The sequence below is a fragment of the Perna viridis genome, chromosome 6, assembly GCF_037379345.1.
Source record: "Perna viridis isolate PV_CMFRI_1.1 ecotype Kerala chromosome 6, ASM3737934v1, whole genome shotgun sequence".
Lineage (NCBI taxonomy): Eukaryota > Metazoa > Mollusca > Bivalvia > Mytilida > Mytilidae > Perna > Perna viridis.
Genome location: NC_142450.1, coordinates 25,497,625 through 25,523,362, shown reverse-complemented (window position 1 = coordinate 25,523,362; position 25,738 = coordinate 25,497,625). Strand labels below are relative to the sequence as shown.

At 30.9% G+C, this 25,738-nt stretch overlaps 1 protein-coding gene across 4 annotated transcripts; it reads left to right on the top strand.

Annotated features, from left to right (window-relative positions):
• The first annotated feature begins 862 nt into the window (after nucleotides 1-862).
• LOC148614243 (uncharacterized) lies at nucleotides 863-24,099 on the top strand. 4 transcript variants are annotated; one of them, XM_088588217.1, is made up of 11 exons: nucleotides 863-1,182; nucleotides 4,374-4,577; nucleotides 13,843-13,914; nucleotides 16,503-16,574; nucleotides 17,327-17,395; nucleotides 18,968-19,030; nucleotides 20,144-20,221; nucleotides 20,529-20,662; nucleotides 21,396-21,470; nucleotides 22,514-22,737; nucleotides 23,704-24,099. In XM_088588217.1, exons 2-11 carry the CDS (start codon nucleotides 4,384-4,386, stop codon nucleotides 23,836-23,838), a joined length of 1,116 nt encoding a protein of 371 aa, XP_088444343.1. In that variant the 5' UTR covers nucleotides 863-1,182; nucleotides 4,374-4,383; the 3' UTR covers nucleotides 23,839-24,099. The 4 variants fall into 4 exon arrangements, with proteins under 4 accessions (XP_088444343.1, XP_088444344.1, XP_088444346.1 ...); XM_088588218.1 differs by lacking the exon at nucleotides 13,843-13,914 and having other exon boundaries at nucleotides 870-1,182; XM_088588219.1 differs by lacking the exons at nucleotides 863-1,182; nucleotides 4,374-4,577 and adding an exon at nucleotides 12,585-13,268.
• Nucleotides 24,100-25,738: the final 1,639 nt, after the last annotated feature.

The window sequence follows — 25,738 nt, the reverse complement described above, 5'->3', positions numbered from 1 at the left end:
TCTACCGCTAACATCATGCTTCCACTTCCCAGCAAATGGGCATAAATCTTTCTTGTTCGTTCTTTCTGAATTGTTTAAATGTTTTTGTCATTGTTCATTGACAGTGCATTGAATCTTTTTTCTTTAAAAATTAATTATGAATTAGATACATCACTTAGAATGTACACATGCATATTAGTTTTAAGAACAACGATAACAATTTAATTAATAACATGCATAATTAAGTAAACACGAAACCGATTACATATTTAAAATAACCGTACTCTCTATTTTACTCATTTTTTTGTTTTTGTTTTTTGTTTTGTTTTGTTTTGTTTTTTTGTTTTGTTTTTTTTTAGCTAAATTATCATTATGATAAAGAAATTAATTCAGCATTGAAACTTTCCATCAATATAAATTTAACTTACCAAGAAGTAACATTTGTTTGTGTTAGAAAGATCCGTACTTAGATATATAGTATCATCACTACATTTGTGTATAAAATTAAAGACACATACAAAATCAAAATGTTTAGATGTAAACATTACTTTTCCTCTGTATTTAGAGAAAAATACTTGCACCAGTGTAATATTTAACCTTAGGGCCGATTCTATTAAAAATAAAATTGTAACAATATCTTACGCGATATGCTAGTTGCAAGTACAGGTAGAAGATTAATTATACATGTACATTTAGTTACACCTAACATCATTCCCCAAGAATGTATTCTGAAGTAAATTAACACATGTATAAAAGTATGTACATAAACTTATCAATTCATCAAAGCACAAAAACATTTGTGAAGCCTCTGTTTAGCTTTTTATTTAAATTGAGTTATGATCAGTGTTAATACACCAACATTTCTTATGATATCTTAAAAAATTTAAAAATATACAAGAATCGTAAAACTAACACGAAGCCTTTTGAATCAAGCCACTTTTACGAGTGATTTGCAGGTGATTTATGATTGGTTGGAAGTAGATGTACGAACGATTATCTTACAATTCATTTAGAATAAATGTGTTTCACGAAATTTGGCTCGATCATTTACGATTTATTACGAACAATATACGAATAGACATGATATTGTTAACAGTAATTGGGAGTGCAGTGCAAATTGTTACAATTTTGGTTCAAGATTTTTACAGATAACTACGATAACCTAACGAGAATTGCGATTTGATTACAAGGGTCTTACGCACGGTAAGGATTTTTTGATAGATTTGCATTTGGTTATATAAATTCAAGCCGTATATCCTCGTATTTTTGACAGTTGAACATTTGTCATGTTTACGAATGAAGTAATTCAATATTATTCTTAAACTTCTGTTGACTGCAGACTGACACGACAACCCAACCCTCTCCGTCTTGGACAAAGTATTCGTATATATTCAAACAGTGCTCACTTGAATCCGTTGATCAATCGAAATCTATCCTAATGTTTCACAAACAAATCGTAAATGAATCGTAATAAAAATCGTAATAATCGTATAAAATAGCAAACCAGAATGTTTTTGCGAATATTATGAGTTTTAGCGATTGGTTAACGATGCCTTACAAATGGTTAGGAATGGTTTGCGAGCTCTTTACAAGTAAAACTATAAAAACGAAGATTCATGGAGTTTCTTGTAAATATTTTGACATGTAAAAACACATCTACTTTGGAGAATCGATATAAATGCTTGCAAATGTCTACGAGTTATTAAAATTTATGTACGAATACCGTCGAGTTAAAGAAAAAGGTTTGCGAATGTCTAAGAATTGATTTTTTGTAATGGATTCGTTAGAAAAATTCGTGTATTTTTTCGAGTATGCCCTCACTCTTATGATCTGATCCAAAGGGGAGAAAATCGTTTAGCTAGATTCTTTAATCTCAGTTTCCGCCATATAGATGACGTATATTTGTTAAACAGTACTAGTTTTGGGAATTGTATACAACACATCTATCCAAAAGAACTTGAGGTAAAAGAAAACACATACACTGAGAATTCAGGCTCATATCTTGACCTAAGAAATTTATTTTTGTAATGGATTTGTTAGAAAAGTTCATATTTTTTCGAGTATTCCTTCACTCCTATAAGGCTGACTTAATAGCTTGTCTGATCCAAAAGAAGGACAATCGGTCGTTCAGCTAGATCCTTTAATCTCAGTTTCCACTATAAAGATGACGAATTAACCGTTAAACAATAGTAGTTTCGGATATTTTATACATCAGATCTACCTGAAAGAACTTGAGGTAAAGGCAAATACATACACTGTGAATTCAGCTTCATATCTTGACCTACACTTTGAGATCGATGTTCAAGTAAAACTATTGACCCACTTCACGACAAACTTGTTGACTTTCCATTCTCGTATTTTTAACTTTCATCTCATTTGAGGCAACATTCCTTCAGCACCTGCGTATGGGGTTTTCATATCATAATTCATACGGTATTCCAAAGCTTCCCGTAGCAACGCAGACTTTTTGTATCGCGCCAGACTTTTAACAGTTAGGCTTTTGGATCAGTAGTTATGTTGCAATAAGATTGAAGTCATCACTACCAAAGATTTATAGTCGTTATCATAAACTCGTGGATCATTACGGTGTATCCATCTGCATCATGAATACTGATTTGTTCAATGTGCAATAGTTTTCCTTTCCTCTTTTGTGTGCCCTGAACTTGATTTTGTTATGAACAACTCGGTTGGTGTTGCTAAAAAAGCTGAGGTTGTTCACCCGACCAGTGCACCTGGTCCATACTCTCAGTTTTTAGTGGAGTCCGAGTTGTTGCTAATTTATTTTAGTTCCTTTGGATGTATTATTTTAGTTATTTTATGTTCTCTTTTGTGTTTGTTTGTTTTCCAAGTTTGGTCTTTGTGACTTTATTGCATTATTTTGATTTCTGTTAGAATCAAAGGTCCCTTGATTACTCTTTGTAAAGCTATTATCGGTTATCATCGAAATGTTAAGTCCCAGTCCATATAAAATTCAGATGGAAAAGTGATTCATGATGTTAAAAAACCCACCGAACAGTATACATTTGCTATATTTTTACATAACAATAATCATTTGCGTATTAGATCTGCGCTTACAAAAAAATCTTTTATTTATTTTCGACGAAATCCAACCAAATCAAGAAATATAATTCTTGCAAAGTGCTTATTTCGTGTACATTCTATATAAATTTTATTTCAAAAGCGTAACACCAAAAAAAAAAAATAAATAAATAATTAAATAAATAAATAAAATAAAAAAAAAATTAAAAATTAAAAAAAAAACAAGACTGGTTACGTGGTCTAGATATGTATCTGATTCTGAATAAGAAATATAAGTAAATGTAATGGCTTTAATAAAAACAGGTTTTTTACATTAACAACTTCAAATCAATGTAGTTAGTTGAAACCTTGTATTGTTCGTCAAATAGGCTTCTATAGTTAATGTTGTTGAATTTAAAAAAAAATAGATGGAAAGTTTAAATCTTACTTTTAACCATGTTTGCCCAAAAAAGAAAATGTAAAAAATCATTTTTCGGTGCATGTTTTGAACTTTGGACAAGGTAATAAGTTCAACTTAATTGACTTTTCATTACTTCCATTTTAATATTGGGTAAATAAAAATAGACCCTCTACTGAAGCTTTTTTTCCTATGAAAAGTTTTAGTGCAATACGTGATACATAACCTGTACTTTGGATGATAAATGGTAGTCATTTGCCCCTCCACGCCCACCCTAAAAAAAGAAACAGAACCAGAAACTTGTCTCTCTTTGTACTTTCCTGTTTACTACGTATGTAACAAATCTTTAGCATATGCTCAGCTTTGTTGGATTTTCATAATTACTCTACTGTTCATTGAGCAATTAATTCAATTTTCTTTGTTTTCTTTTTGTAGATAGTCCTTTCTTAGTGTCTGTGATTCCTAATAAACTTTGTACAATATTTTACGTTGTTGGCGTTTTGCTTACTCTAATTTTTAAAATTCAGTCTGCATACGATTTTACAAGGTGTAATTAATGGTTAATACAGCAGGAGTTCATGACTTTATTTGATTGTAAAAGGTTGTGGTATTCACAACAAAGTCTCGAAACACTTCTGACGTGATAAGAATTAACATAATTGTGTAAATGATATATCACAGCATTTGAAACTAGTTTACTGTTCTGTTTATTACCTCAGTAAGTCATTTGATCTTCAACAATACTAGTTTGCTTTGTAGTTCCATTTTTCAAGTTTGAACATAAAGCGAATAGCTAAACATGATTTCAGGTTTGTTGAAATATAAAGCCTTCGGTTTATCTCCTATATAGAAAATGATCTATCAATATACATTGTTTCTTAATTTTTAATGTCTAGAAATGCCATATGTTTTTTGTTTATTTTCAACTAAGGTCATTCTAATATTGTTTTCTTTTCAGAACACATAAAATGATCTTGGATAAATTATATGCACTAAAAATTAGTTTTACGTGTACCATTCTTGCACTCGGACAAGTGATCATTCCAAAATGTCCACCTCCTAATGGGAATTGGTGTGACCCGTCGTACCTACATTACACTTGCGTTGGAAATAAGATAAACAAGACTATTTTCAATAGTTTGGTGAAACACCTTGAGTGTTTGTAAGTACCTATGGAATGATACTACTTTTTAAGAAATCTGTTTCTTTCAAAAATACAAAGAATACGAAAAACTACTCTGATAATAATTTATAAGAATTTGTATGTCAAACTTTTGGAAATGGCAAATTGTTTGCTTCTTTATATTTTTTATTGATATTATTACTTATAAATGAAATGTTAGATGCTTTAATGCTTTAAATTTTTTATGAATCATCGTAACTAAGTTCAATCCATGAATAGGCAGAAACATGTACAGGACAAAACAAATAGTCCTCACTACATATTGTTTGTTCTCTGTCATATTGTCATATATATGTGTATTGTGTTATTTTCTATAGCATTGTTTTGCTGATGCAATAAAGTCTTCATTCATTCATTCATTTATTCATTCATTCATTCATGCATGGTTGTAAGAAAACAATTGATTTGAAAATAGAATTTTTTAATTTCTTATTTCGACTTTTTTTCCTTTGATAAATTTAACTTAAGAATGTAAATAGTACGATACAGCGTATTTTCTAAACTAAATCATTTTGGGGACATCTATATCAATAAACTGGGACATGAATTTTATATGTAGAAATAAATCGGGAAACATAAATAACTCCGTCAAATCAGTATAGATCTACAAAATGGAAAATTATTACACAGATGTTGAAGAAAGTCGGAACACCTTAGACATTCTACGTGGTACATGTGTTTGGTTTAATTTGACTAAAATTGAGTATGCGTCAAAAACTTGCCAACAAGTTTAAGGATACATATTTATTCTTGAAAATGTTAAAGTTTTCCAAATACGATTTTTGTTGATTTGTGTTAGGGATACACATATATTTCAAACCAAATTCTTGAAAATTAATATGTTTTGCAAATTAAATAAGTGCGAACACTTAAAATATTCTTAATGTCTTACATTATTGCTCAAAATGTTAACTGTTAAAAATATGAAAAATGGCAATATTAGTATCTGGTTGGTGGTTTCGATACACATCTTTCAGTCAAAAATATTGAAAATGACATATATTTGCAAAGTGTATGTGTGCGAACAATTTTAAGATACCTATTAGTCTAAAATTATTGTAGAAAATGTTAAAATTACCTATATCATTATTATGTTGATGGCTGTGATACATATTTTTCAGACCAAATTCTTGCAAATGAGATTTTTTTGTTTTTGTTTTTGTTTTTTGTTTTTTTGGCAAATTAAATAAGTGCTAACACTTTAATATATCTTTAATGGTCTTACATTATTGCTGAAAATGTAAAAATTGGTATAAAAAGTATCATGTGTGTGGCTTTGACACATGAATTTCTATCAAAATTTCTCAAAAATGACATATTTCTGCAGATTGTAAGGCTCCGATCTGATTTCAATAATGGTGCACAATTATTGTTGGATTCAATATGCAATATAAAATTATGAACTGTAGATACCACCACTGCAGAAAGAACATATTTTATGCCGTTGTAAATTAAAACAATTTTATAGGAGGCGGGTATTTAACGTGATTTCTCAAGGAATAAATGTTGTAACTTAGAGCTATACGCATGAGAGCAGAGTATAGACGAATGTGGAATTCCATCCTCTTATATAATTATCTAGTAGGAGTAATACTGTTGTATCACTAGTTAGATTTAAAAATACTGGTGTCATTGTTTAATTGTCTCCGATCAGTATATAGAAAGGTTGATGCTGTATTTTAGGGATGTTTGTTTGTTTGGTTTTATTTTTGACAGTAAGACAACCATATGAAATTACGATTTCCTGTATATCATATTTTTAAGCAGATTCGAACAGATTCGGCTGTACACTAGTACTGTACGTAGGATTGTTATCTTATTTATTTATAGTTACAGGTCTATGGTTGTGCGGTACTAAAGAAAACTATAATATTCAAATAAAATATAAAAAAGGAAATCTGGATGACCTTATAATTACATTTTAACTTCTGAAATTAACTTTACAAAGTATATCATGATTTTAGTTACATTATGTTCTTTGTTGTGTATGTCAGTTTTCCATGTCTGGTCTTTGTCCCTGGATTGAATTCTTCTGATTACCGCTATAACCTTGGTTCCCTTGATTACTATCTCAAAAAAATATTTCACTTTTACTTAAAAAAATAATCTTGTAAACACATACCTTCAGTAACCGCAATACCTTTTAATCTTATAGGAATGTATCAAGGACTGTATATAATATACCCTTACTACTTGAGGTCGCTATTCCATGGTCAATACGTACATTGTAAATGTAATATTCTCAAGCGAATACTATGTAATAACTTTTAAATCCTAGCTTTTCGCAATGACAAATTTCATTTTAAGAATAAAAGGGGAAATTAGATGAGTGACACAACGTACATGTATGATCTAGGTCTTTTCTTTTAAACATCAAATTTGTCGTCTTTACGGTAATATGCTGGTCGGTAACTATTAATTTCTAAAGTGTTTTGTTACGTATCCATTGCTTTCCACAAAAATTCACTAGCTCAGGAGCAAACATTATAGGAGTTATTAATTACAAGTTATTTCAAGTTTTATGAAAATAAAATAAAAAAAAAGAAGAAAAACAACAAAACAATACATTTGATTTAACTCCAAATATGGAGTGGTGGGTAGGGTCGGGTAATTTAGTATCCTGTGGCGGAGCGCAAAGGTTCCTACTCCGATTAAATACCACACAGGGTTCTGTAACGTGCGAGGAGCGTTGCCTAACGATCCCAGAATGTAACATGCCAGGCTTACCCAATGTAAAAGGTTCTAAGCACTATTAAGGCGACTTTTACGAGAAGCCTGGCGCTGCTGTCGTCTATTCTTTTGACACGTATACGGATCCGCACGGGGCTAGAACTTGTTTTAAAAAGACAGACATACCCCCTTTTAGGTTACTGTACAATGCTATTATCTTAGTAGTTTTCAAAAAATGAACACTTTACTTACAGGCATCATTGTAAAACGAAAGTAGAATGCATCGATATATGTGCCATCATTCGAATACTTAAATTAAAGATAAAGCTCAATTTTGTATTAATAATTCGAGAGAATATTTGTATAGATATTAAAAATATTTTGCTAGATGTTTAATATAACAATGACACAAAAAAGTACATCTTTTTTAATAGGACTACTTTTTTTTTTCTTTTTGTTATTGAGTATTTTGAGTTATTGACTTATTTCAAGCCGTCGTTGGAACTGAAGACACTATCACAACATTTTTTAATATTCAGTTATGTTCTTTGTTGTGTATGTCGGTCTTTGTCCCTGGATTACATTCTTTTGATTACTCTATGACCTTGGTTCCCCTGATTACTCTTGCAATACAGTATTTTGTTTGGTTTGATTGTTTGGTTTGGTAGAGTGTATCATCAATCAATTCCGGAATGGTTTCGATTTCAATAAAAGTTTTCAAGATCATCCCTTGATTACTTTTTTAGGAGTTTAATACTGTGTTACAATTTATTAGAGAAGATCTATCTACTTAAGTGTTATAACATTAACTGTCTAGCTTGCAGAAAAAAAAAAAAAAAAAAAAAAAAAAAAAAAAAATTGTGTACCCCCTCCCCAATTGCCGAAAAAGATATATCCAAGCCTTTTTGTTTGTTGTACATGTATACTATTATCATTTCATTTGTTAATACTTCAAACTATCATTCATACTTCTGATAATATATACATGAAATCAAACAAATTGGCCCGATACCAACCGTTCCTGCTGCTGCGTTCCTGCTTATTCCACTACAAATACGTGATGCTACTTCAACAGCTAATCATTTACATACTTCTATGTACCTATATCTCAATTGCATGAAGATTTATTGGTATCTTAAGGAATACGCACCTACTCTTCTAAAATGGAACCGAATTGATTGCATATTGAACTTTCACATGGTACTAAAATAATATGCATAGTTTCAAAGCAGTTATAAATCTGATTTGCATAATACTTCGCTACTTCGCGTGGTGGGGTATACAAAACCCAAGATCAGAGAAAAAAAATATTTAAAAAAATATTTGATATGAACACAAACAAAATCGGGAATGGTCCTTGTTATGGTTTTATGGATGATATAAACAGCGCGCAATTCGATTACATCTACGTGTCCGTAAATATACGTACACGTTTACAGACAATTTCGTTCAGTTTTCAAGCAGTATATTTAAATATGAAATATTGTATAGGATTCAAAATATAATACCCAATAAGCGGGGTCTAGGTTAATAATAATGTGGGAGTGCATTTATTTTTTCCTCATTTAAATAAATCTCAATTGCATGAAGATTGATTGGTATCTTTGGGAATACGCACCAACTCTTCAAAACTGGAACCAAATTGATCGCATATTGAACTTTCCTTGTATTGCATGGTACTAAAATACTATGCATAGCATAGTTTCAAAGCAGTTATAAATCTGATTTGCATAATACCTCACTACTTCACGTGGTGGGGTATACAAAACCCAAGATCAGAAAAAAAATGTTTTAAAAAATATTTAATATGAACACAAAAAAAAAAAATCGGGAATGGTCCCTGTTATGGTTTTATGGATGATATAAGCAGAGCGCAATTCGATTACACCTACGTGTCCGTAAATATACGTACATGTTTACAGACAATTTTGTTCAGTTTTCAAGCAGTACATTTAAATATGAAATATTGTATAGGATTCAAAATGTAATACCCAATAAGCGAGGTCTAGGTTCATAATGATGTGGGATGCATTTATTTTTTCCTCATTTAAATAAATCTTCAAACTAGGACTATTAAAAAATATGTCACATATGTTACACAATTATGTAATTACATGTATGCACACGTAGGTACTGTTAAAATTTATTTAAGTGTGTTTACCCCCTTTATAATTGAGAATTTAATCTATATAAACCAAAATAATGGGCATTTGGTAAGAATCGTCTTTTAAAATAAAACCAGCTGTTAATACCATATGTTTTTTTAGACTTGACATGTATACATTTTTTGGTATGTAATGAGCGCCCCTTACGGAGATCTTGATTAGTACATATTTGTAAGTTCTTGTGAAACCTGACCGAAGAACTTCTACAAATATTTCCTGCTGCATGTAACAACCAAGCGGCTGTGTTAATTTCCTGGCTAATTCTGATGTAACGTACTCTATGTGAGTCTGAGGGTATTTAAACATGCTGAAGTAAGCCAACGTACCAAAGAGCGAAACAAATCAGGATTTGACCCCCCTTTGATGTAATATGACCCTCCCCGTGATTTTGCAATGTTTTAAATAAATGAGGTCTTTCACATATGACTGGTTTAATAGGTATACAGTATATTATAACAACTCTTTAGAGAAAAGTCGATCAACATTTGACAAAAGACATTCTTAATAATTAGTGTGTTTTATTTTTTAGTGGTTTCCTTGTTTTTGTTCTGCATGCTCGCCAGGGGAACGCTCTTCTAACACTTTAAAATGTATATTATAGTGTGTGAAATATGTGAGTGTTTAGAATAAAGAAAGCCTATGTAATTAAATGCGATTAATTAAATTCATTTGGAAATTGAGAGTTAAATAAACATCTTGCATTTATTGCGATGGCGACTCGATTGGTGTGGTAGCACGTGCGGCTTCTTTTATCTTTGCACGGTGTCGGCTAACAACTTCTATTATCTGCAAACGCATTTCGCCGGTGCAATCTTTTATTTGATGACTTTATAAAAAAAAACTGCATCAAAAACAAGTATACGATATTATAGAATACGGACATGGTTAATGGATGTTTACTGGAGCTTGTAATTCTACGGAAAATTTCTTTTGGAATAACCTTTATGGATCATATACAATGTAATGTATTTCAGTCAGTTTAGAATGCAAGTTAACTATAAACAGAATTCAGAGGTTGTTTAGCGCTGTCAAGTTTTTTTCTACAGTTACCCGATAAATTGATTACACGTATTCAATAAGATATGTTAAAGTATACGATTTTTGTTTTAATCAAACGGAGGCATACTGAATTCACAAAATATGAAAAAAAAATATTATAACAACAAAATGTTTACTTAAATATTTTTTTTAAATAAATGTATTAATAATTTTAAGAATCAAAATGAAAAACAAATTGTGATATTTATTTTTTTAAATTACACACAAAGAACATTATCTGTTGTCGCACCTGCTGGCATCGATAGAAATAAATTGTAAACGACCGTTTGTGCAACTCATACCCCCACTTAACGAGTGGACACCTCGTCGGTCCGTCTGTCGTTTGGGCAGGCCAAATTTCGTCGGCTCCCAATATGGCTTAAAAGTTTTTAAATTCGGTGCTAGGCTTTACCTACAAAGGGCATACGTTGTAAGTGATTTTGGATTCTCTCCGATATCCTGTCCGGTCAGCCTTTTCCACATTTCACCTTTTTAAATTTTCACTTCAAGGGCTCACAATTGATGGATTTGTTTTAAATTTCGTTGGTGTCTTTATATAGATGGAACATACATACGACCTTTGGGGTGATGTCTGATATTAACTTCCTGTATAAATGGAGATATACCTAGCGCGACAACGCATGTAATCTTCATACTCGAAATGTAATTTAGATCCGACCATCAAATGATATATTTATTTATAAATATTTATCATTGTGTACACATGCAAACAAGTCACATTTTGTTGCGACCACTGACTTTAGAATGAGCGTTTTTTTTTTTCGTTTCTTTTTTGATTTTTTTTTATTAGTGCGACTGAAGTTCTGAAATAATACCTCATTACTTATAGCCAGATTACTATGTTTTGTCGAGCATTTTCGTACAGATGGTTAAATAATTTTTTTACAATCGTATGTTTAAAAATGGGGAGATGAAATACAAATACTTATTAACAAATACCCGTTATAATTTATTTTTTATCTGTTACTTTTTATTTATTTTCAAGAATCAATTAAATATTACCATATATGATAAACATTCTGTTTTAACTGTACGCTAATTTTATACTCGTGTTAGCCTGTTCACGTTCAAAATTGTACAAAATAACGCGTTTTTACAGGATTTACCCAGGGCCCTAGCATTTTCTCTTTACGAAAGGCGCCACCTACACTTGTGAACAATTTAAGCTGCAAAACAAATTACACATTTTAAACAAAATTAATGAAAATTTAACTGGAACATCACCGAATTTAACCGAGAACAACGTCGAATTTAAATACGCGGTGTATCCTAATTTTATCGTACACACCGAATCTTTTCGGGAATATCCGAATTTTAAATCGATACCCTAATTTAAATATTTTACTCTAATTTTAACGGCACACGTCCGAATGTAACTCGGAGTATCGAATTTAATATGTAAATCCTAAAAAATAGGTATTTCATATTTAAATTCTGTAAAACGTGAGAAATTAGGCATTTTTCATGATCAGTGGGCCATAAAATTTAAAAAAGTTTATCCCATACAGGTACTGTAATGTATAAAATAACGAATGTTTCGGATTGGTCAATATATAACCTCGTGCATCATTTTTTTCCTGATTGTTTACCATTCAAATTGATAATTTCTACTATTTAAACATAAAAAATGGTTTTAGATTTAATAGAATTATCTATACTCCATGTACAACATCTATAAGCATTGTATATGAATAATATTGAGAGTCATTGCATCCACATATTTTACTAAATGTAGTATGTTTTGACCAAAAATATTGACTGATATCGTTGATAACTTTCAATTGAAAAGAAACCGTTGTAGATATCCTGTGTGTTGTATTGAAATTTAGTGACAGATGTATCTATGATTCAACATTTTATTTCATTCGATATTCGCAATTGCCATGTTTCAATTATCTTTATGTGTATACGATAAAATTGATCCATATACCATTGATAGACTAACATAGTAATATATATTTCAAACAAAAAGATATTTAAGTAGTGTTTCAGCTAAGAATCATGCAATATGTGATTCATAATTGGAAAACCTACATATTTTATTTTTTTATATTTTTGTTTAAAATGTTATATATTAAATTATACACGACTTCATAGGTGATATGAATTATAGATTTTGTACTAAAGAACTTAATATTAATTAATACCTTATATTTTATGACTCATCGTAACTATATTTAATCAATGAATAGGCAGAGACATGTAAGGAACAAAACAAATAGTCCTCACTCATATTACACTACATATTGTTTGTTCTGTTATATTTGTCATATATGTATATTGTATTATAGGTGACATGAATTATACATTTTGTACTAAATAACTTTATATTAAAGGAGATGACTCTGTAAATGACACTGAAATGCAATAGAAACTATATTGAATACTCCATGTGACTTGTTGCCTAAGAATAGAGAGATTGGAATGAACGATTATACATTTCATAATATAGACCTATAATACAACTTAATAACAAATATAAAAGTGTTTAGCCTTTTTGTGGGTGTATCATATATTACAGAAATAGCATGATTCTGAAACGGATACAACTTAATATGGAAAGGGGTGCATTATATAAATTAGTTTTGAACAAAAAATCGAATTTTATATTTCCTGGTTACATCTGTAATCAAAACGTTGCATTATTGGTACTTAACGCTCTCGGAAAATAGATCTATCGTGTATCACACAGCTTATATTGTGTATCATTCTTCGTATATCGTGTACTGCACATCGTATTCATTCAGTGTATCGTATATCGTACATAGTACAGTTGGTAAGTTAACACGATCCGAGTTCTGTATTCGTCTTTTTTGTTGTGCACTTTACAATTAATTTGTGGTTTGGATTGAGATATTGCTTTTGGTTAGAATATCGCTAATTATGGACTTTTTCTTAGAACAATTGTATCACAAATCTGTTTTCATATACATTTTGTATTTGCTTTCAACATTCAAAAAATCTTACATGAAACGCCCAGTTAAGACAAATAAAAAAATGAAATGCAAGAATAAATGCTAGATAGGGAAAACATATACACACACAACAAAGAACATAAACTTACAATATGTGTTACATGAAAAGAAACAAAATTAAAGGAGCAACTCGGACTCCACTAAAACTTGGTGCATGGGCCAGGTGCACCGGTTGAAGTAAAATGTGCTTTCTCGGATTTTATTGATACTATATGTGTTACTTTATTGAAAATAAATTAACGTCAAACTATGTTGACTTTTGTAATGCAAGAAACGTCTTTCAATGTAAATAAGTATTTCTCTTTGAATATGTTATAACAACATGAAACAAAGACATATCATACGTTGACTCATCATTTTCTAATCTATTTCGAGGGATGTAAATTCGCATGGTATCAAAAGTTTATCAGATGATTCTTTCGTGGGATATTCGTTTCTTCAATTTTTGTGAGTATTATGCAATAATCTTATTTTATTGTTTTCAGTTTGTTGTTCATTAGTTGTGATTTTGTAAGCTTTCTGGGCATATTTTCTGTCATGTAAGATGTACATTTTTTTATTCAAATCGTGTCTTACAAACAAAAAAATGTCCGGCGTATTCAGTAAAAATATATGAGCAGAAAAGACCTATAAGAAAAAAGATCATTGCAAGGCCATCACCCTTTCTTTTTTTTTACCAAAATGGTTCATTTCATGGTATCGTGTATGCACCTAGTTTTTATAACACAATCCGCTGAATAAACATCAAATTAAAATTACAACGCTTTGGTTGTCCACGAATTGAATCTCTCGTGATTGAATAAAATATGATAATAATAAGATAAAATAGAATAAATAAATGAATTAAAAGATGTTTAAAACCGCAAGGGGATTTTTTTTCATATTTATAATGACGTATTCTAACAAAGTCAAATGGAGAGAACTAAACTAATATTTCTATATACTGAAACATGCTAAACATGCTTCATACTTTAAAAAAGTCCTCATTCACCGAGAATTAATAAACGGCTATTGAACACACTGAACTGACATCCGAGAGGACAACTGAACAAACTAAACGCTTTACTGACATAAATGAACAAAACTTGAGTACAAAGCACAGAACTCTTGCATTGAATCACTGAATAAAACTGAAAATATTTTTGTTCAGTAAATTCAGTGTATGTTCAGTAAATATTTGGCTTACTAGTGTTATGTGACTACAAACTATAAAGGATTATACAATGATTCCATAACACGTGGTGTTTAATGATACATTATCATTATGAAATTTAAAAATATATATTTTTACTACTACTACTACTACTACTACTATCAATAACATTAATCATAAGTGCAAAGCCAACACAGCTTTTGTTATCTTACAATGTCATATAAAGTACAGAACCATTAAAAAATAAGTAATAAAGAGATGTGTCCAAATAATTTTACAAAACTAGTATTAGTATTGCTAAAATGATTCGAATAAATCTGATTATTCAAAATTATCTATTTAATTGCAATGCAAAATTACCCTTTACTATCAGCTGAAAAAGATCTATTTTTTCAACACGATTAGTAAAAAATATGTTTGTATGAAGAGAGTTGTCTGCAAAAAATAATGTTTGCATGAATACAATAATCAACAAAATGTTGTAAGTGTGTCATTTTCTGCCTGTTTGTATCTTTCAGGAGTACTTAAGTAGCAGTCCAGCTAAGAATCATACAAAATGTGATACATGGTTGGAAAGCCTACATATTTTTATTTTTAATATTTTGTTCAAAATTCTTAGGTAAACGAAAAAAAAAATATGTGGTGTTTTATAGAACTCTTGTTTATAAGTGATAAAAAATTATACAGAATGCACCATAGAATTCCAAATTAACGGACATAAATCTATAAATGTAACTAAAATACAATAGAAAATGTAGAAATTTGCAATGTGGATTATCTCCTATACTCGACGTCACATACAACTCATTTTAGAATTGAAGCTCTACTTTTTAAACCGTTGGGACTTACCGCTAGAGTTTCTCTCTTTTATTTAATATGAAGATAGTTCGCATATATGCATGACGTGTTAGTACCAACGAGTCGCTTATTAGCTTAAATCATGCATAACAAATCCTTGCGGGAAAATCCCATACTAATATCCGCCATGTTGGTTTCTACGGGACTATTTGTTTACAAACGAAGTTCGTAAGTTCCCGTCTAATTCCGGTGACAATCGTCTGCTTGACGGTATTGTACGTTGTTCGCGTAAAATAAATCCGAGATATCCGAAATGCATTCTGGGTTCTTCGGCTTTTGGACAAACCATTCAAACGTAAACAACATCTCCTAGCAACTGTAAACATGGCCGACTTTTTACAAGGTAAATATTGGCACCGACAATTAAAATCTGACCGGAATTTAACGATTCAATGTTTAGGGAGAAGCCGTTTAGCTAAACGAATGAGCAAGTCATTTAACACAATTAAAACGGCGATAGGTGTCCATTAAGTCGTAGAAAATATTTTTATTCAAATTTTAACAGTATGTTATTTATGTGACGCCGAGTATAAGAGCAAGCAGTTTAGAAATAATAATTATACATTTCATCAAATAAACCTACAAAGCAAAGCAACTTAATAACAATCATAAAAATGTATAGGCTTTTTTAGGGTGTATAATGTATCACTAATTAAAACGTTTACATAATTCTAACAAAGACTACTACTTCATAACAGTCATATGGCTTGTTAATCTTGCGTTCGATTTATTTTTTAATTGAAAAAAAAGGAATAGTTTGAACATTATTCAGTATTTGTTGAAATCTTCGTCAGTATCATGTATACTATTCTTTAAACACGTACCTTTTAGAAATTGTATGTATGTTTGGCTAATTCCTTAACAATCCTATGTCACAAATGTTTCAAACATGAAATGATACTACGAATTGCATTGTATGGTTGGGAAAAATAATGAAATTACACTATTTCAAAGCAACGGACGAGTCACGATCTGCATGATCCTTAACATAAACCTAGCAGATATTTTTGTTTTATTCATTTAGAGATATATCCAACAATAGTATCTTAATGTTACCACCAAATTTATTTAATGAAAGCTATTCATTGAGAGCATTGTAAGTATGATAACTGAGTATGGTTCTGAACATAATTAAAAGCTCAAAAAATATATACACAAATGTCAAATGAAAAAAAAAAAAAAAAAAAAAAAAAAAAGGAAGATACATGATAATACGAGAAAAAACATCTCCTTAAGTAAAACCTTACTTCGAGAAATAGTATATTTGGACTCTTAAAACACGATAGTAATAAAATGATCAAATGAAGAAAATTATTCAACACATAAAAATAAGATTTAAAGAAATGCAGAACTGTATCATAGCGTCATCTATTGATCAATCCATATACGTAAAATATCCAAGTAAATGGCATAGATATGGAAAAGGATCATGAAACAAACCTACATATACAATGTAGCAAGCTGAATAAAAAGGATTACATATTAAAAAGACTAATGATGACGAAAACTACACATAATTCAAAAACACTATGACACAAACAATAAATATGCGACCAACAGCAATATGGGAGTAGCAATTAAAAAACAATATATTAATTGGTGCCATTTTTCACAAGATTCATAAGTGTGGAGAACGGCACTTATAGGTTAAATAAACTACTATCAATAAACTTAACATCTTCTCTACGTATTGTAACATGTTAAATTAGACATCTACGTCAACAAATCGCTAGGAAACTTTCCTAGTTTCTATATAGGTTTAATCTGGAATGATACATTATATTTTATTAAAATTTGTTTTGCGAAATGGTGAGAGATAAAGTTTATATTGTTATTGTTTGTATTCAGATCAATGGCAAACAACAAAATTAGATCTGTACCAAATGGGTTATTTGATAATACAAAGCTTGTTTTTCTGTGAGTATACTTAGTAAACATTTTCACGAAAAAATAATAATAATAATAATAATAAAAAATAATAATAATTAACGCAAACGTTTAGCAAGATACAATGATTTAGGTGAAGTATTTAGGATTTTCGTTTTGTCTTTTTTCATCATAATCTTCTTTCCAGTATTATTTTAGCTTTGTTTGCTTTAATGTTTTTTGTTTGCTTGTTTGTATTGATGTTTTATTTACACATACTCCTTGCGTACATGACAATGCTGGTGTCTACATGAGCCCCGCTCTCGTGACCAAATTGCACATGTGCTGAGTGTATAGGCAATATGCAAATGTACACACAGACGAATTAGTCCACGGTAATACGTTTACTTACGTGTGTAAATTTGCACTTGGTAGGGAACAGGTGCAAATTTATTTTTGCACATGTGCAAATGTATTTGGGTGATTATTTTGAACATGTAAAATACACGCAGATAAAAAACAAAGGGTACCAGTTTGCCCTTTTTAAAGGCTTTATTTGTAACTGTATCGTATTGGTTATTCGAAATGCCAATGGAAAAAAATCCGGGAAAATGATGATGTATTGATATATATTTTGTATAGGATAGGTCCAATCTATTTACTTTTAGGGTTATTAATGATACAACAATTTTGTTTCGACGGGCTAAGAGACATCGATTTATTATTCAATTTTAAATTTAGGACATTCTAATGAACCAATTGATATTTCGACGTGCACAATTTCGGTTTGTAGATTAGGAACATTTTTTTGTTTGTTTTTTTTTTCAAATATCTTCAGATGTTCTTTATTTATGTATGGTAGTTCATCGAGCTACCATAGCGTATGGCTGCTCGATACGTGTCGGAACTGTCACAGAGAAGAGGGTTTAATTGTCGACATTCAAATTTAGTCCCACCACACGTTTTGTTTGTTTGTTTCTGTTTCTGTTTTTTTTTTTTTTTTTTTTTTTTCTGTAAGAGATATATGAGTGATTTGTAGGTATCCACATGAAAATAATTATTTAGAATTATGTATTGTCATTTTAAAATCACCAATTAAATAGATGCTGGTTTCAGTTTGCAATTAAAATAAAATGATTAAATAAAGTATTCAAAAGCACCTTTAATTCATGATTATTCTATACTATGGGAACATAAAATCATATATCAAAATGAATAGTTTAGCTTTCTCAAGTTATGTGGCCACCCTCTGTCTAGACAGACAGATGTTGTGGTTTAAAACACTTAAGTAAGTGCCTCATTATTCTAACCGAAATTTGATCTTTAATGCGGGATGAGTCGGTGTATTTCGATCCAAAAATGCCTAAGATCTTATCAATAAATGTGCAGGTTTCATTCCTTACGATTTTCTTGAAATAAATTAATTTGTTGTATGTTTTTTAAATCGCATGTCAACTGATTGGTTGCATTCTTCAGTTTGCTGTTGTTTTTTTTTATCTATATTTATATTTTTGTTTGTTTGTTTGTTTGTTTTATTTTGTTTTTAATGAACCTTAAAAAATTAGTACATATATTTTGTATTATTATACATTATATATTATTATAATTATATATTCATTTCAGAGATTTACGTAACAATAGACTCGTCACACTGCCCCCCAACCTTGGTGTAGATATCCACAAAGTGTATGTTACTTTCATGTAATTGTTGGTTAATTGTACTACATTGCTGCAATACTTTATAATTAATATCATTTTTACATGTAGACAGACACTAATTTTAAAACTGGGTTATGTAATGTATCTTCACTAAATATAAGAAAATATGCAATATCTCCCACCGATTTTACAATAAGTCGTTTGCTATGAGTTGTTTATAAAATGAATAGTGACGTCTTCACTTATAATTAGGATCAGTTTAACGCTTACCATTCTTGTAAAGTTTGTCTCTTGTTAACGTTAATATATCTTATCACGTTGTGACAAATGGAATATCAGATCTCTACAATGACAACTTTTGAACGTAAGGTAGAGCTATTGATGACACTGTTGTAATTTAACTATCGAAATTCTGTAAATCTGATAATCCAGAGAATAGGATAATTCGAAATTGAAAAAAAACATGAATCACAACAACAGATTCATTGACATTAAAAATGAATTCAAACCAATCATTACTTTGAACGAAAGCATTACATGTGAGCTCATATGTATTGACACTACCGGAGAAGCTTAAAGTCCGTGGAAAATAGAAAATATTAAGAAGTTGTCTTTGTAAGAATCATGCAGAATCTGAAAAATGTAATACACGCCCAAAAAGGCTACATATTTTTATTTTTGTAATTAAGTTGTTTTATGGGTCTATACTGTGAAATGTGTAATTATTCATTCAAATCTACCAGCTCTTAGGATATAAGCAACATTTAAAATCCAGTAGATTCTATTGTATTTCAGCGTCATTGACAGAGTTATCTCCCTTAATTTTGAAATCTACAGTACATTCTATATAATTTTTATCTCCTAAGAGCACAGGTTATATGAAAAACCACATGTTAATTTCTGTTTACTATGACATTTCAAACTAAATATAAAAAATAAAAAAATATGTAGGCTTTTTACCCATGAATCACATTTTGCATGATCCTTAGCTGGAGTGCTACTTAAAAGGTATAATATATTCACGAATAATGACCAATTAAGGCACAATTTTATATATTATTTTATCTTATTTTTTTATTTATTTATTTATTTATTTATATTTGTTTTGGTTTTGGATTAATATGCTTTTATATTTGGAAGGTTATTAACCGGAAATCGACTTCATTTCCTACCACCGGATGTCTTTGATGAACCACAAATAAAAGGAGGCTTATACATGTAGGTATCGGAATCATTCAATCATGAAATAAAATAACTTTAAAATTTTGATTTAAACATGTCTCGGAAGACATGTAATTTATTTTGGAAGTTGTAAATTCCGACGATTATATCTGCACATATCGCATTACTCATGCACTTCCCATTTGTTTTTATTTGAAACAAAGTATCTATCAATTCAAACAAATGAAACGACTTGAATAAGAAGGAAAATAAAAGTGTAATACAATCCTAAATGGGTATTCCATATAACAAGGAGGTACTATCGAATATTTGAGTATAGCGTTATTTTTTTCTAATATTTAAGTGAATGTGACCCATGTATTAGCTGTGATTGTCTACATGTTGGTATAGATGATTTGTTATATCAGCTTCCATACTCATTAGTTCGTTGTTTTGATGACATGGACGGCGATCGCACTGAGATATTCTTCTGCTCAGGTAAAGCTTTCCTTTATTTGGTTTCAACACTAAATGTTCATTCTTGATTTAAGAGATAAAAAAAATGAATGAATGAAAATGACTTCGACTGTACCATCTGTGAAGGTGTAATAAAAGGAACCAAGTTTCTTGCGGAAATCAAAAGTAGGTCATCCTAAACAAACTAATACAGCATTGTAATTCATTACTAATTATCTTCGAAAGTTTCGTTAAGTAAACATGTACATATATGTATAGGCTAGTGTGATGAAAAAACATCACGTGATCTTAAAAAAATGAAAGAAAATGTATAAATTACATTCTTAAAAGACACCTGAACAAAAGGACACATTTACTGAAGTGTACAAGTAGTGAAAAGGCTTATCCATATTCTTGATGTTTAAATAACTTGATATCAAATGATTCCTTTTATATAATTCAAAACGGTTACTTTGTTGAATTTACAAAAAAAAAAAGAAAACAAAATAAGAAAATAAAATAAAAACAAAAACAAACAACAAACAACAAAAACAAAAGATAGATAGAGATATGTTTCTTTTCAACGATGCCAGTTAACAAACATGGTGAATTTTCTTCTTTTTATGTGGATGCTGGTGTGATTGATTGTAAAGGCATATTTATTGTAAAATTCTGTACATTCATCTTAAACTTAAGTTTATTTCAAGTTTTTTTTTACAATTATCAGAATATAAATGCTAAATTTTCAAGCAAATATGTTTTTTCTTACTGACAGACAACCAATTTATTACTCTGTACAGTCCAGGGGAAGACAACCCTCGGTGTCTTTGTCCTACAGTAACCTCATTAGGTGAGATCCTTCTCAACGATTTTTGATTAAAAATAAAGGAAATGAAAAAACAAACAAACAAAATAATTAATTGGCAAAAATTTAAGATGATTTTTTTTAAATTTGGAGGTAATTATAGAACAGAATATTACTATTAGTATTTCTTATGATCAAAACAATGTCTTCAGTTGATTGTTTTTTTCTGAAATGAATGGCTTAAATTTCTCAACATTAAGCCACTTTTAAAATAACAAGCCATTTGTTTAAACTTTTTATCTAGTTGTACATTTTTGGTTGTAATATTTTTTGTTATTAAGCACATACTATTTTTATATATCACCGCGAAGGGTAATATATACAATAACTGTATACTGACTCAAAATTTGGTCGTTACACTGACACTATCTCAAGGCTCGGTCAAAGTTTATAAAACAAGGCAGTTTTAACATTAATAAAAACGTTCTTACATGCAGTAAGGGTGACGATAACCTAACAACTTTAAAACTTGTAAAGTTTGTGATGCAACAACAAAACGCTATGTCCGGTCAGTGACAATATATTATTTGTTTAAAATAATATACGGTTTCTGCATTTTGACTGCTGAAAAACTGATGCCATACTTGAAAACTACTTTATAATTTCTATTTTTTGTAAAAATAACAATAAAATAATCCAAAATAATAATATTGTTTATTCATAGCTACAAAAAAAAACAAGACAAAACAAAAAAAAAAACAAAAAAAAAAAAAAAAAAAAAAAAAAAACAAACAAAAAAAAAAACAAAACAAAACAAAACAAAGCAATACAAGAAACAAAAAGCAACAAAGTAACAAAAAGTTTACTATTACGTTTCCAATATTATACAATGGCCTTATCATCATTTGTTTATAATAAAACATGGTTTGATCGATTGATACAAACTCCCCACAAAATGATCTATTAAAATAGGTGAAAATAAAATTGTGTTTGATACGAAAGTCATCATCTAGCAAATGACACACCAAGATATCTCACAATTCTCAAAAATTGACAAATATTTAAAGGACTTCCAATATCTTCCTCAGACCCAACGACATTCGCAACAGAGTTACTGATACTATCAAAGGAACCAACGAATATCACAGGAGAAACAACTGATTCAATAATTCTCTCGACTGATGCAACTTTATCTGGTATTGTAACAACTTTTGTCGTTGCTTCTTGCGGTTTGTTGATAGGTTCCGTTGCCGTCCTGGCGATGATACATGCTCTGTATGGATCTATGAGCACTATCGGGTCAATACCAAAGGTAGGGCGGTTACTTCATTTTGTCGAAAAGTAGTTTTTTATTTGAAATTGTCGTTTCTGTGATGATCATTTGTTTTAGTTTCATAGAAAAAGTGCAACTCATCGCATCCTATTGTTCTTCGAATTGAGGTAAGCGATTTGATCCGAAATGATATAAGACTTCGGCAACATTAACTCTTCCTTTGATGCAAAAGGCGTGCATATTTATATGAATCACTAGTGCAGTATTTTTGTTTCAATATGAGTATGCTTTTCGCAAGAATGACCGGTTTTATCAACTTAACGTAGCCTTTAATCAACTGTGGAGAAATATAAATATTTTATCAAATTCCCTTTTGTACTTCTCTTCGCTACCCTTGATGTTCAGTCAGTAATTACCCCGTACAGGTCCGGGTGTTAAAAGAACAGGCCGGCAGCAGCGCTAAGCTTGTCGTATAAGGTGACTAAATAGTGCTCAGAATCCTAGCCGGGGGCTAGGACGTTCTGCCCACAGAGCAACTGGGATGTGTGCCCCAGGTTACGGAATGGGGTACCCCTGGAGTGTTACATGCTGGGGTTGTCAGGCTATAATACGGAAAACCTGACCGCAAACCATAGTGGTGCGCCGTATTGGGAAAGATGCTATGTTCCTCGCACGTTAAAAAACCTTCTGTGGTATTCTCCCGGAGTAGGAACCATAGGGCTCCGCCACAGGATGCTAAATTGCCCGACCCTACCCACCTCTCCCTATTTCCAGTGGCAATCAACATTTGTCGACCCCATTGTCCTTGTGTCCCATCCTTGTGTTTCATTTCATCATCATTTCATGTTCATTTTATCATCAATTTCATGTTAATTGTCTGAATATAGCTGAAATATTGCTGTTCGGACGTTAAACCCCAACAAACAAACAAAACAGTCAGTAATAAGCACAACAAATTAACAAATTTCTTGACTTCGTATTATTTCGATTTTTTTTCATTTTCAGAAAGAAACGAATGAATCAGGAAACAAAAACAGTGAAGGAATAATTGACTTTATCGTGCAAGTAGAACCTTATTGTAATGTCATAAATAATCATTTTCTGAACTTTCCCCCAGAAGGTTATCAGATATACCTCTGATTATACATGTATACAAATAGAAAGGACAATCTATACAATCTAGCATAAGCACTAGCATAAGCTATGTGTGTGTAACAGATGCAAATAATAGAGACTAATTTACGCTATCAGTAGCAGAATGACTTTTGTAAATTTTTAAAGATAATTGATGTTGCTGTTTATTACATTCATTTAATTTGCACCAGAGTAAAATGCTGTATAACTATCAGACCCAAATTAAGTGTTTTGTAGCCAATATATCAAAATAAAAGACAAACTTTATGTTGTGTTTAGTCACTATATAAAGTGCCGATCTGACACCTCTCTACTTCTATTTCTCCTCAGAATCCTCTAATTTTACTATTACAAATGGTTTCAAAATCATATTGATTATCTGATTAGTATAGCCATCTAAACATTATTAAGTATAAGGTGTTATATTATCTTTTTTGTAGTGACTTGATATAAAATTAGAGGGCTTAATTCAATAAGATTGTTTAATAAGCATTATGTTCTACAATATATCCAGTTTCGGTCAATATTAGTGACACGTGTAAATAAATACAACTTTCGTCAATTGCGGGACAACAGTACACCCAGTTGAAAGTAACTAACTTATAAACTGCACATTCCACTGCCCTTTGGAATTGAGGTTTGAGAGAGGTTCATTCTTTTTTGCGATATTTATGTGATAAACTACCTGTTCCACAAAACAGAATACTCATGAATTGCTTCCCATAAAAAAGGAATATGAGACAGGAATACAGATATTGTCCGAGATGTAGGCAAGGTGTAAAATTCGATTTTCTGTTCATGTTGTCCATTTCATGTGATATTGCCCTGGCAATCAGCTTTTATGTAAATTGCATTTAAGGGTCATTTACTACACACACTAATATACATAAATATATATTTATACGTCTCATAATGTGGCGACTCTATTCACTACACTGCTCCATAGGATTATATTGATACATGGAAGAAAACGCAAGCAAAAAGGGGTTTGAAAAATTCCCAACGATGTTAGAAATGTCAAATTTGCGTAAGCAATATCTTGTCGTTCTCTCTGTGGGACTCGAATTTTGTACCTACGCTATATAAAAATATAACATCACTTGGCCGGGTCATAGACTGTATCACTTTGGTCCGATGAAAAAATCCCAAAGATGTTAGAACTGTCAAATTTGTATATAAATTTCTGGTCGTCACATTCTGAGACGTTGTATGATATTGATTTGTTGTGACATGCATCATTAATTTGATCCTCTATCCTACATAATAACATCTAGATGAACTGTCCCGTACTACCATACATCGTGTACTAAGTTACAGCCCTAGATTAATCCTACGAGGGGGAATGATCCGGCCTGCGAAAGCTATATTTTTATGTGGCCTAGCTGGCCGAGTGGTCTAGGGCACTGGACAGTGCAGGCGGTGTTGCCATAGATGTCACAGCGTTACGAGTTCGAGTCCCGCGGAGGGAACAACCAAAAATTTGCTTCGCAAATTTGACAGTTCTAACATTGTTGGGAATTTTTCAGACCCTTCTATAAGTTTACGTTATCTTCCCTGCATCAATTCGATCCGATGGAGCAGTATAGTGAATAGAGTCGTCACATTCTGAGACGTTGTATAATATTGATTTATTGTGACATGCATCATTAATTTGATCCTCTATCCTACATAATAACACCTAGATGAATTGTCCCGTACTACCATACATCATGTACTAAGTTACAGCCCTAGATTAATCCTACAAGGAGGAATGACCCGGCCAGCCAAAGCTATATTTTTATATAGCCTAGCTGGCCGAGTGGTCTAGGGCGCTGAACTTAGTGCAGGCGGTGTTGCAGTTTGACAGTTCTAACATCGTTGGGTATTTTTCAGACCCTTCTATATATATATATATATATATATATAT